This window comes from Macaca nemestrina, chromosome 13 (genome assembly GCF_043159975.1).
Source record: "Macaca nemestrina isolate mMacNem1 chromosome 13, mMacNem.hap1, whole genome shotgun sequence".
NCBI lineage: Eukaryota > Metazoa > Chordata > Mammalia > Primates > Cercopithecidae > Macaca > Macaca nemestrina.
The window spans coordinates 74,808,923-74,821,200 of NC_092137.1; the positions used below are offsets into that span (position 1 = coordinate 74,808,923).

At 52.0% G+C, this 12,278-nt stretch overlaps 2 protein-coding genes across 6 annotated transcripts in view; one reads left to right on the forward strand and one right to left on the reverse strand.

The window, feature by feature from the left end:
- LOC105465308 (HtrA serine peptidase 2) lies at positions 1-3,347 on the forward strand. Its single transcript, XM_011713712.3, has 8 exons — positions 1-581; positions 675-879; positions 969-1,163; positions 1,399-1,431; positions 1,657-1,762; positions 1,892-1,961; positions 2,647-2,742; positions 2,848-3,347. Exons 1-8 carry the CDS (start codon positions 76-78, stop codon positions 3,011-3,013), a joined length of 1,377 nt encoding a protein of 458 aa, XP_011712014.1. The 5' UTR covers positions 1-75; the 3' UTR covers positions 3,014-3,347.
- The window catches only part of LOC105465306 (lysyl oxidase like 3), a 23,853-nt gene continuing 14,735 nt past the window's right edge, over positions 3,161-12,278 (reverse strand). For 3 of the 5 annotated variants that reach the window (XM_011713709.3, XM_071076964.1, XM_071076963.1), the window contains 12 exons: positions 10,153-10,209; positions 9,477-9,536; positions 6,739-6,958; positions 6,326-6,506; positions 6,031-6,185; positions 5,621-5,788; positions 5,325-5,487; positions 4,561-4,804; positions 4,347-4,462; positions 4,131-4,267; positions 3,913-4,024; positions 3,161-3,710 (listed from right to left, as the gene is read on the reverse strand). In XM_011713709.3, coding sequence (XP_011712011.2) covers positions 3,637-3,710; positions 3,913-4,024; positions 4,131-4,267; positions 4,347-4,462; positions 4,561-4,804; positions 5,325-5,487; positions 5,621-5,788; positions 6,031-6,185; positions 6,326-6,506; positions 6,739-6,958; positions 9,477-9,536; positions 10,153-10,209 — 1,687 coding nt within the window. In that variant the 3' untranslated portion in view covers positions 3,161-3,636. The remainder of the gene's footprint in view (positions 3,711-3,912; positions 4,025-4,130; positions 4,268-4,346; positions 4,463-4,560; positions 4,805-5,324; positions 5,488-5,620; positions 5,789-6,030; positions 6,186-6,325; positions 6,507-6,738; positions 6,959-9,476; positions 9,537-10,152; positions 10,210-12,278) is intronic. The other 2 variants (XM_071076965.1, XM_011713711.3) reach the window with 2 other exon arrangements.

Genomic DNA, 12,278 nt, shown 5'->3' on the forward strand with positions numbered 1-12,278 from the left:
CCTACTGTCCGCCTGCTCGCGTCCTGGGTGCCGCCTCTGAGTAGGGCGGGCGAGGAGGCAGCCGAGGCGGAGCTGATGGCTGCGCCGAGGGCGGGGCGGGGTGCAGGCTGGAGCCTTCGGGCATGGCGGGCTTTGGGGGGCATTCGCTGGGGGAGGAGACCCCGGTTGACCCCTGACCTCCGGGCCCTGCTGACGTCAGGAACTTCTGACCCCCGGGCCCGAGTGACTTATGGGACCCCCAGTCTCTGGGCCCGGTTGTGTGTTGGGGTCCGTGAACCCCGAGCATGTCTGACGTCTGGGACCCCGGGTCCCCGGGCACAACTGACTGCGGTGACCCCAGATACCAGGACCCGGGAGGCCTCAGAGAACTCTGGAACCCGTTCGCGCGCGTGGCTGGCTGTGGCACTGGGCGCTGGGGGGGCAGTGCTGTTGTTGTTGTGGGGCGGGGGTCGGGGTCCTCCGGCCGTCCTCGCCGCCGTCCCTGGCCCGCCGCCCGCTTCTCCCCGGAGTCAGTACAACTTCATCGCAGATGTGGTGGAGAAGACAGCACCTGCCGTGGTCTATATCGAGATCCTGGACCGGTAATGGGGGTAGACCGGGAGGCACTGAAGCCACGGGCCGGAGGGCGGGCGGGTAGGAGGGGTCCTCTTATCCGTGCTTTCCCTCCATTCCAGGCACCCTTTCTTGGGCCGTGAAGTCCCTATCTCGAACGGCTCAGGATTCGTGGTGGCTGCCGATGGGCTCATTGTCACCAACGCCCATGTGGTGGCTGATCGGCGCAGAGTCCGTGTGAGACTGCTTAGCGGCGACACGTATGAGGCCGTGGTCACAGCTGTGGATCCCGTGGCAGACATCGCAACGCTGAGGATTCAGACTAAGGTGGGGGCTGGGGTAGGCCAGGTCTGGTTGGAGCTGCTTGTTTGCTCGCATCTCCAGATGACAGGTCTCTTATACCCATTCTCCCTTAGGAGCCTCTCCCCACGCTGCCTCTGGGACGCTCAGCTGATGTCCGGCAAGGGGAGTTTGTTGTTGCCATGGGAAGTCCCTTTGCACTGCAGAACACGATCACATCCGGCATTGTTAGCTCTGCTCAGCGTCCAGCCAGAGACCTGGGACTCCCCCAAACCAATGTGGAATACATTCAGACGGATGCAGCTATTGATGTGCGTCCTGATAGGAGAGAAATGACACATGATGGGGGAGTGGGGAGAGGCTGTGTGGTACAAGCACCAACTGATATATGGTGGATGAGCCTATATACAGAGCTTAGGCTGCAAAAATGTGGCCACTCATTCATGGGCTGAGAAAGAAGAGAATTTGGAGAAAGTACCTACATCCTGGTATGCCCCCAGACTTAGAATCCTCAGATCTCTTTCATGTTTTCTCCTTGTCCTGCAGTTTGGGAACTCTGGAGGTCCCCTGGTTAACCTGGTGAGTGAGACATCCTTCCTTCCAAGAATCCCAGCCCCAGGTCTGTGTGGGAAGGGTAGGTTTTCCCTAATTCAAGGATGTTTGGTCAAGTTTCTGAGCAGTTCTTTGTTGGCTATCTCTCAACATCCAACTGGATCTCCCCAACACTTGCTGCTACTTTTGTTCGGGTGCCCCCATCCCCTACTATTTGTTTGGGCTAGGGAACTGGGGGATGTATCCCTGCAGGATGGAGAGGTGATTGGAGTGAACACCATGAAGGTCACAGCTGGAATCTCCTTTGCCATCCCTTCTGATCGCCTTCGAGAGTTTCTGCATCGTGGGGAAAAGAAGAGTGAGCCTGGCTTATGGGGAAATACGGGAGGGGCATTCATTGGGACTTCCTGGAGGGTGGTCTATTGGGAGAAGAGGGCAGGGAAGGAAGGATGTAGCTGGGTGGGGCTTATTTGTCCCTCTGTCACAGATTCCTCCTCTGGAATCAGTGGGTCCCAGCGGCGCTACATTGGGGTGATGATGCTGACCCTGAGTCCCAGGTATGAGCTTTAGGGATAGTGACATGTAATATGACCAGTGTAATCAGAGGTGGGCACCTCTATTGAGTTTTGTTCTCATTTCTGTCTTTATCTAAAATGAACTGTGTCACACTTGAAATAATCACAAGAGCTGTCTCCATCATCTTGACTTTCTTATTCCACTCCACTTTGTACACCTGTCAGACTGATTTCATCCTGTTACTGCTTTGATTTCAAGCCTTCAATCCATTAACTTGGCATTTAAGGGCATTTTCCATCTGTCTGTAAATCAACTTTCTAGACCTGGCTGTAATACCTTCCTATATGAATACTCAGCCAACCTGATTTCCTACTCCCATGTTTTTTATTTATGCTGTTCTTGTTTTATATGGTTAATATTGGACCCATCCTTTTAGGCTCAGCTTAAGTTTTTTCCCCTTAAAGCTTCTTTTAGTACTCTAGAATGACATTAGTGCTATTGATTTCATACTGTTTGTCATTTGGTGCCCTCATGTGGTGTACATCTTTTATGTACATGTTGCACTTTATTGCTAGAAGACAGAAAGTGAGTTGCCGTTGTATTTTGTAGTACCTAGCGCATGTCCTGTCCATCTGTTTGCCAATGTGTTGATGAGAGACTTGAGGTGGAACTCAGGATGGGGAGAATGCCTGGGTTTGGCTAATAGGGTGATCTGTGTACTTTCAGCATCCTTGCTGAACTACAGCTTCGAGAACCAAGCTTTCCTGATGTTCAGCATGGTGTACTCATCCATAAAGTCATCCTGGGCTCCCCTGCACACCGGTGAGGGAGAGGCTGCAGTGTGATATGGGGATGGGTGAGGTGTGCATGTGTCCTTGAACTAGGCTTTGTACTCCTTCTTTTCTGTCTGTCCATTTTTCTCTGTAGGGCTGGTCTGCGGCCTGGTGATGTGATTTTGGCCATTGGGGGGCAGATGGTACAAAATGCTGAAGATGTTTATGAAGCTGTTCGAACCCAATCCCAGCTGGCAGTGCAGATCCGGCGGGGACGAGAAACACTGACCTTATATGTGACCCCTGAGGTCACAGAATGAATAGATCACCAAGAGTATGAGGCTCCTGCTCTGATTTCCTCCTTGCCTTCCTGGCTGAGGCTCTGAGGGCGCCGGGACAGAGGGTTAAATGAACCAGTGGGGGCAGGTCCCTCCAACCACCAGCACTGATTCCAGGGCTCTAAAGAATCACAGAAACACTTTTTATATAAAATAAAATTATACCTAGCAACATATTATAGTCAAAAATGAGGTGGGAGGGCTGGATCTTTTCCCCCACCAAAAGGCTAGAGGTAAAGCTGTATCCCCCTAAGGTTAGGGGAGATACTGGAGCTGACCATCCTGACCTCCTATTAAAGAAAATGAGCTGCTGCCATCTTTTGTTGTGGGCAGTTAGTCAGGTGCTGCTCTTTGTGGTGTGGTGGGCTCTGCTCTGTTCTGCTCGGTGCTGGGCCTGGGAGAAAAGATTCCCATGCTTGGCTACAGGTACTGACAGCTGGCCTCTGAAGGAGGGTGAGAACTTCTGCTTGACAGTTCCACATCCATAGTACATGGTCTGATGAGTGCGGTTGCTGACATGGGTTTCTTGGTAAGCTCCTGAGGTAATGGCAGCCTCAGACCCCTGCCATTAGGGGCCAGTGGTGGTTTGCAGAGGGCGATGGCACTTAGATAATCTGGTTGCTGGTCTGGCCAGGGTAGCGTTCAAACCTCCTGTTGGCCTCTTCACTGAAGGCATCACCTGCAGAGTGGACAGGCAATTTGGGAGGCGCCCTGCACAGAGGGAGGAAGACAGACCCACTGTGGAGAAAGATGGGTACAAGTGGAGGGACTGAGAGCTCCAGAGGAGGGTGGGAAGATGCAGAAACAAGTTACAGAAAAGAGAATGAACGTCTTTCCCTCCCATCCCCTAATCTTCCTGGGTTGCTCTTCCCATCAAATACCAATGTGGCAGTTGTGCACCCAGATTCGATGTCCATCATATTTGCAGTTACATTTCATTGCATTGTTGGTAAAGTCACTCTCTGCTACTTCAAAATTTGGGTTGATGACAACCTGTGAGTGAGAAAAAGGCCACTTAACCCAGCAACAATCCTCAAATTCAAAGGTGTCTTTAACGCTCCCCCCAGTCACCCATCTGGAAGCCCCAGACTCCAGGTACCTGGAGAATGTAGTTTCCTGGCTTCACATCTGTGATATCAATCCACTGACAGTCAATGTCATGCCGGTAGAGATCCCAGCAACCCACGGTGATGCCTTGCTCTCCAAAGTTGGCACACTCATATCTCTTGGAGACATCTGGAGGGATTGGCATATGTCAGTGTAAGGAAAGGCTGTGCGATGGATACCATGTGGTCCACTTCAGGCCCCAACTCACCCTCCTGACACTCAGTGTCTTCGAGACAGAAACTAGCTTTGTGGCCCTCAGCTACCTTGGTGCCATTTGGGGTGAGGATATCATAGTGAGTGAAGATGTCCATGCTGTGGTAATGCCTGTGGGGAGAAGGGAACTTCTGTTTCCTTCTCTGCCCCCAGAAGGTTTGCCCCATCCCCGTGGCCTTGCCTTTCTACTTGACTCCCTACCCTCTCACCCATGGCACTCGTGCCACACCCAGGAGTGGCGCCCAGCCTTGGGCCTGAAGTCAGCTCGTCCCAGGTTGTGGATCTGGGAGGAGAATCGGAGTAGACGCCGGTGACCATAGGGCCAGTTGGCTGAGCGGGCTGAGCTGGCCAGGCAGTTCTCTTCCGCAGCACAGTACAACATATGCAGGGGCCGGTCTTCGATATAGGCGGTTTCCTGCACCAATGCTGAGTGCAGCAGCAGATCCGATGCAGCTGCACCGATAAAGGAAGAGGGTGTTAGAAGTCACTGCTGACTTCACAGAGAGGGGTGCTTCCATCCCTCCCTAGTGTGTGAGACTGTTTTTTTGGTTGTGGTTTTTTTTTTTTTTTTTTTGAGAAAGAGTCTCACTCTGTCGCCCAGGATGGAGTGCAGTGGCGTGATCTTGGCTCACTGCAACCTCTGCCGCCCAGGTTCAAGTGATTCTGCTGCCTCAGCCTCCCAAGTAGCTGGGATTACAGGCGCCTGCCACCGCACCTGGCTAATTTTTGTAGTTTTAGTAGAGACAGGGTTTCACCATGTTGGCCAGGCTGGTCTTGAACTCCTGACCTCGTGATCCATCTGCCTTGGCTTCCTAAAGTGCTGGGATTACAGGTGTGAGCCACCACGCCTGCCTGGTGAAACTGGTTCTTTTATGGGGAACGAGTGCCCCTCCAGATTACAGCCCCCGTTCCCAGCAAAGGGGTGGCCCAGACCCTCCCTTCCCTGGCATGCATCACCCCCTCCTTCACTCACTCTCAGAACAGATGACTCCAGCAGTGAAGCGGGTCCCTGTCCTCTTGCAGGTAGTGTGGGTGCCATGATGGGCACACTGATCCAGGGACAGCTCAGTCCCCGTGCAGCGCACTCCACTCATCACCACCTCTGTTATATTCCCAGAGTCCCAGTACCAGGTCTCCTGGGGATATATGCAGATGTTTCTGTAAGGCCCAGGATCCAGCATCTTGGGCCAAGGGACTCATTCCTCAGCCCTCTGCCCAAAACACAGGCTTTGAGAAAACAGCCTCGGCTCCCCTCTCCTTCCCACTCACCTGCAGGCCGTGGTTGGCGTAGCCCAGACCCAGTTGCCTACAGGCCACCATGGCCTCCAGGGTCCCCCAGTCATCCCCACAGATGAGGCCCCAGCGAAGGGGCCCAGGTCCCCCTATTTGCACCTCGACTCGCCCCTCATGTTGGCTGCGGCCCCCACTGAGTCGGATCTGTAGTGACACAGAATGGAAGCGCTGGAGGAAGCTTTGAGGTGAGGTAGTGGGAGTCTGTAACATAGATGTAGCTGAAGCATGACTCAGAGGCACATAATGGGCTAGCAAGTGATGGGTCAGGTGGGAGCTGCAGGATGGCAGGGGCCAGTCCACGGGCTGGGGGCCATTGGACTGTAGATTGGAGGCCAGGCCTGGATAGGATGAAAGAGACCTCAACCAAGGTGGAGAGGATGACTGACCCTGGTCTCCGCCCCAGTGTAAGGTAGGTTGCACCGGACCCCGGCATCCTGGCTATGCGAACAATCCTCAGCTGTGATGTTCTTGTGGGGGCACTTCCAGAGGGAGAGCTCCTGTCCAGAGCAGCGAACTTCACTCAGGTGGATAGCACCCATGCCTAGGACCGGATGGCAAAGATCAGGAAGTTGTAACTAAGCATATACTGTCTGCCCAGGGGACACCTAACCTTCCGAAGGAGTGTGCCCCCCAGGAGCATGTACCTCCTTCCCTCTCCCTCCCACCTCCATGCCGCCTCACCCTGCCCCATGCGAGCGCCACTCAGAGCTTCTCGAGCACTCCCGAAGCCCAGCTCCCGACACACCACGCTGGCTGCATGCAGGTCCCACTTGCGGTCACAGACTGTGCCCCATGTGCTGGCCTTCAGGACTTCTACCCGGCCCTCTCCAGGGTGGGCGCCGCTCTTTAGACGGACACGGGCCTACAGAACAGAGAAGTGCCCAACAGAGGCAAATGGCAACATCTACACGGAGAGGGCACCTAGGAGATGAGTGAGACTTTGGTGGGAGGGAGTGGGTGGTATCAGGTCTGTGGCCCACCCCCTGGAAGGCTCCTCTCTGTCCTCAAAGGTCAGGGCTGTGCTTAATCAGGGGTTGCCAGGCTAGGGGTTCTCCACCTGGGGTCGGAAAGGTCATAGTCACTGTCTCACACACCTCCCCCTGAGGCTTCGACTGTTGTTGCTTCTTCTGGCCACTGGATGCTGCGTAGAGAGGGCCTGGCACACAGCTCACCACCGCAGGGCCCCCCCCAGGGCACCTGGCGGTGTCATTGGCACGATAGAACTCCAGGGAACAGAGGGAGAGGTGGGCCTCCGTGCCCATGCACGCCACCCCATGCAGACCAAAGGAGTGTTGCTGCCGCTGGGCCAGCAGCCTGGGGGGACAGGAGTGAGGTGCAGTAGGGTAAAACAATGCTCCTGCCTCTTGGCCCCACAACCATCCTCCCACTTCAAGCCTCCACCATGCCCCCCACCCTTTTGTGACCATTTATCCCCTCTTCTTCCCCCTTCTGTGTTTCCCTCCGGAGATACGTGGGGACTGCTGCGTTTCCAGGCTGAGGGAGCCTCAACTACCTAGACAGGAGGGCCCTTGGGGACCTCCTACAGTAGAACAACCCTAAGGGAAGGATGACTAGTCTCGACTTGCCTGGAAGAAACTGTTCCAAGTGGTTTCAGGCTGCTGGCCCTAAAGGAGGCTGAGGCTAAGGCCTCAGGGAAGGGGAAACCAGGACTTTCCAGTTGGAAGAAATGGCCAGGAGGGAGTGGCTGACACAGGAAGCCTGAAAAGCCGGGGCGAGCAAGTCCTTCTGTGATGCTGAGACTGGAATAACTGAGTAAGTCAGGATGCAAAGGACTAAGGAAGTCTTCCATCTACATGGCTCTGCAGAGGCCAGAGACTCTGCAGGACAGATTAGGAGGGGCAGATGCAGCAAGAACAGACCAGCAGGTAGATGCAGGAAGAACTGGGACTGGCATATGCAAGAATGAAGATGTATAAATGCAGGACAGGTCAACGTCTGAGGGAATAAATGACCAGAGAAAGGAGGTGGATGTGAACAACAGAATGGCAGAGACATCCCAGGACCTGTGCTGTGTAAGTCTTTAAAAAGGCAGTCCATGCTTCTGCAATTTCAACATAACAGTGTCCCAAAGCCATCTGAATAGGATAATGGGACTGAACTATAGATGCTAAAGCTTGGAAATGGTGCCGAGATGTTTGAGAGAATGGGGGGACTTGTTTATTGATACCAATAGAATGAGAGGCTGCAGTGAGGCATGTGCCTGAGTGAAGTACACTCTGCCCAAAACAGTTGGGTCAAGCCCACAGAAAAAGGGAGGAAGATGAGGTCTGGTGTCAGTGGAATGGGTCTGTGAGGCTGATGTGGTCATGCATTATTGCAGTAATGTGCCCTATCACCTGATGTCAGAGGAAGGACGGAGTATGATGACTTGAAGCCACTGGCTAGGAAGACACAGGAGGAGGAAAAGTTTATACACAAAACAAAGGAAGCCTGGAGACTTTACAGAACACCTTTGGAAGCTCAGGATAAATGGATCCTGAAGATCTAGAGATCAGGCACTCTCCCAGAGTCCTGTTTGGCTGAAAGTAAAAAAGAGCCCATCACAGGAAAAAGACATCTATCTTCTAAACATCCTCATCCCCGTTGTCTACAATGAACAAAATAAAAATGGCAGTGTGTACTTTAATGTGGGGGTCAGGGAAGGCTAGAGTGTGGCCATGTTGGGCAAAGGTGACCCTAAGCTAGAAGGGCACTACAAGAACATCCCCAAATTTCTGGGATCCTTTGAAACCACCAGAGAACCTGGGGAATGAGGGCTATGAGGGGACCACTGGGTGAGACTAGAACTTGTTGAGAACAGGAGAGGAGAAAGGGATGAATTATCGATACTTCAGTCCCTGTTGAAGTTATCAGGGAGACTTTTAATGTGCAAACTGCCTTTTGAAGACAAGTTAGATGTAATCACAGGGGTTGGAAGCTTCCCACTTCGAGTTCTAAAGGAGCCCAGGAGGAAGATTAGGGAACTGGGAGCCTAATTGTGGAAAATGAGCCAGAGAGGCAGGGGCTGTCAATCTGTCCACATTCCTGGTAAAGGTTCCAAAGGGGACCCTGAGTTTCACTCCATCTTGAGTAAGCTGGTAGCACTTATTTTCAACAACTAATCAAATAAAACATTTGATTTGGGAACACTGATCCCTTAGGCAAATGTAGCCTCTTACAGGAGAGGCAAGTATGGCGTCTGAAAGAGAAAAGCACCAGGTTGTCTCCTGGAACTCACCAGGGGAAGATAAGTAAGCATGTGGAACGAGGTAGTCAGTGAGTGAAAAAACCAACAAATCCTGGGACGAGCATCATTCCTGAGACCAAGGTAAGGACCAGTCTTGCGTAACACTTTGGTTAAAGCCCTGAAAAGTGATTTCTTTTTTTTTTTTTTTTTTTTTGAGACGGAGTCTCACTCTGTCGCCCGGGCTGGAGTACAGTGGCCGGATCTCAGCTCACTGCAAGCTCCGCCTCCCGGGTTTACGTCATTCTCCTGCCTCAGCCTCCCGAGTAGCTGGGACTACAGGCGCCCGCCACCTCGCCCGGCTAGTTTTTTGTATTTTTTTTAGTAGAGACGGGGTTTCACTGTGTTAGCCAGGATGGTCTCGATCTCCTGGCCTCGTGATCCGCCCGTCTTGGCCTCCCAAAGTGCTGGGATTACAGGCTTGAGCCACCGCGCCCGGCCTGGAAAGTGATTTCTAAGAGGTGCTGCTGCTCCTCTTCTTGGTCAGCTCTTTCAGCCACACAGGCCTCCTGGACCCCCTCCCTCCCTGGCCACAGCCGGGTAACTCCGTGCTCCCTCTCCTTTCCACCCAACCTGAATTTTATTTACCTCTTGGTTGGCCCCCTGCCCACTCGGGGTTTGGGTTTGACTTTAAGCTTGCTGATTGGTCTGCAAAAAGGAGAAGGAAGTTGGTAGAGGTAGTGGTTACGTATGTGGCACAGGAAAGGTAGAGGGTTATTTTTCTGTTTCTGGGAAAGACCCTTCGCGGGCAGCATGGGGACAGGAAAAGTGAAGGACGGCCAGATTTTCCACGTCCACCGTCTGCCGAATACCACTAAACTGCATTTCAGGAACTCTTGCTGCTCTCTGGATTCAGCAACAGTAATGGGAAATCTAGCGATGTCAATCGACGTGGCAGAGTTGGGAGGGGAAGGAGGGAAGAAGAAAGGTGGAGAGGGGAGAGAATGGGAATGTGGGTGAACTAAGTGAAGTGATGGAGGGGGCAGGAAGGAGGAGGAATGAAGGTGGCTGAGGTTGGAGGGACATGTAAAGATGGCAGGCTTCTCAGCCGCTCCTACATTACTTCCTCCTTGTGTTCCCTAAGATCAAAGCTTGCCCAACCCCATGCCTGCTCCCTTCACCTCCCCACAGGAAAAGCCATTTTCCTCACATCCCTAATCCATCAGTTTGGGTTCTGGGATGGATATGGATAGGCTGCCATCCATCCATCCACCTCCTGGGGCCACGGGGTGAGCAGGAGGTCCCAGGGCTCTTGCCCCATTACCTTCCAAGGGACTTGGGGTGTCGGGCTGAGACCTTGGCCGCTTGCTTCCTCAACTTTCTGTGAGGATAAGACAATAGTAGTCAGGGTCAGTGTAGAACCAAGTGGAAAAGGCTGGTGCAACTAGGACCAGGGGCAAGATTTCTCTTCTGACTTCTTCACCAGGAAGTCAGAAGGCTTCCTAGTGGCACGACATTATAACAGCAGACAAGACACTCCTGAGACCCGAGCTTGCTTGCTTTCTTTTTTTTTTTTGTATTTTTAGTAGAGATGGGGTTTCACTATCTTGGCCAGGCTGGTCTCAAACTCCTGACCTTGTGATCCGCCCATCTTAGCCTCCAGAAGTGCTGGGATTACAGGTGTGAGTCACTGTGCCTGGCCGAGACCCGAGGTTTCATGGTTGCTTGGCCTCATCAGCACACGACCAGGTGGGTGAGCAGAAATGAAGGCCGTGGACTCAGGATGGTGTCCCCATGCTACCACCCTCAGAAATTAGATAGGGCAGATGGCAAGTAAGGACTCCTGGGTCCAGATGTTAGTGCTAAACCTCAGTGGAGGGCTAAGGGGAGCATTGTTAGGATTGTTAGGATTGCTAGACTGAGCAGGCTAGGAGGGAGAACCAGCCTGAGTCAGGCCTAGGGAGGCTACCGTGTCTTTTTTTCCTGGATGCTCTCTTTGAGAAAGAATTCTGACACTGTCCATGCCTAAGGCTGCTGGGCCAGGACCAAGAACGAAGGCTGAATATCCAAGGGCGTTAACTTGGTTTGACTGGGGAACACAGGCCAGGCTCCTCACAATGACACCGCCCTTCCTGCTGAAGTTCCAATCCCATATGCTGTGGTCATTCACAAACTGAGCTCATCTCCCTAACTTCCAGGGAAATAAATCATTTTTCCTTTTTTTTTTTTTTTGAGACAGGGTTACTCTGTCACCCAGGCTGCAGTGCCATGGTGCAACCATGGCTTACTGCAGCCTTGACCTCCTGGGCTCAAGTGATTCTCCCACCTTAGCCTTCTGAATAGCTGGGACCACAGGCGTACACCATCATGACTGGCTAATATTTTTGATTATTATTTTTTTTTTCTTGTAGAAGCAGGGTCTCACTATGTTGTCCAGGCTGGTCTCATCTCAAATTTCTGAGCCCAAGCTATCCTCCTGCCTCGGCCTCCCAAATTGCTTGGATAACAGGCATGAACCACTGAGCCCAGCCTTAGTTGTCCTTTCTTTGAACATGTTCCTGCTCTGCTGTTTCTCTTGAGGAGTCATATTTCAACACAGTACAGCTGGCCTTCCATATCCATGGGCTCTGCATCTGTGGATTCAACCTGCATCTGTACTGAACACGTACCAACTTTTTTTCTTGTCATTATTCCCTAAGCAATAAAATATAACAACTACTTATGTAGCATTTACATTATGTTCGGTATTATAAGTAATCTAGAGATGATTTAAAGCATACAGAGGATGTGCATAGGTTATATGTAAATACTATAGCATTTTATATCAGGGACTTGAGCATCTTTGAATTATGGTATCCTTGGGAGGTTCTGGAACCAATCCCCCATGGGTACGGAGGGATGACTGTTTAATGTGTGAAGACACCTTGGGATTTAAATATATGTATATATTTTATTTTTTTTTTTTATTTTATTTTTTTTATTTTTTTGAGACGGAGTCTTGCTCTGTCACCCCGGCTGGAGTGCAGTGGCAGGATCTCAGCTCACTGCAAGCTCCGCCTCCCGGGTTCACGCCATTCTCCTGCCTCAGCCTCCCGAGTAGCTGGGACTACAGGCGCCCGCCACTTCGCCCGGCTAGTTTTTTGTATTTTTTTAGTAGAGACGGGGTTTCACCGTATTAGCCAGGATGGTCTCGATCTCCTGACCTCATGATCCGCCCGTCTCGGCCTCCCAAAGTGCTGGGATTACAGGCTTGAGCCACCGCGCCCGGCCAATATATGTATATATTTTAAACCAGTCAGAAGCTGTTTGATATTTCCTGCCTCAGCTTCTTCCTGAGGATCTACTTAGTTGGTCTCTTTGTCAAAGTGTCCAAAATGTTGGACATTCTTGGCAAAGAATATACAACTTTCAGGTCCCTTTACTGAGACATTACTAGTAGTTAGACTCTTT

Coding starts and splice junctions, on each gene's coding strand:
- LOC105465308 (XM_011713712.3), top strand. CDS start 76: ATGGCTGCGCCGAGGGCGGGGCGGGGTGCAGGCTGGAGCCTTCGGGCA. Junction 880..968: donor CGCTGAGGATTCAGACTAAG/GTGGGGGCTGGG, acceptor ATTCTCCCTTAG/GAGCCTCTCCCCACGCTGCC. Junction 1,962..2,646: donor ATGCTGACCCTGAGTCCCAG/GTATGAGCTTTA, acceptor GTGTACTTTCAG/CATCCTTGCTGAACTACAGC.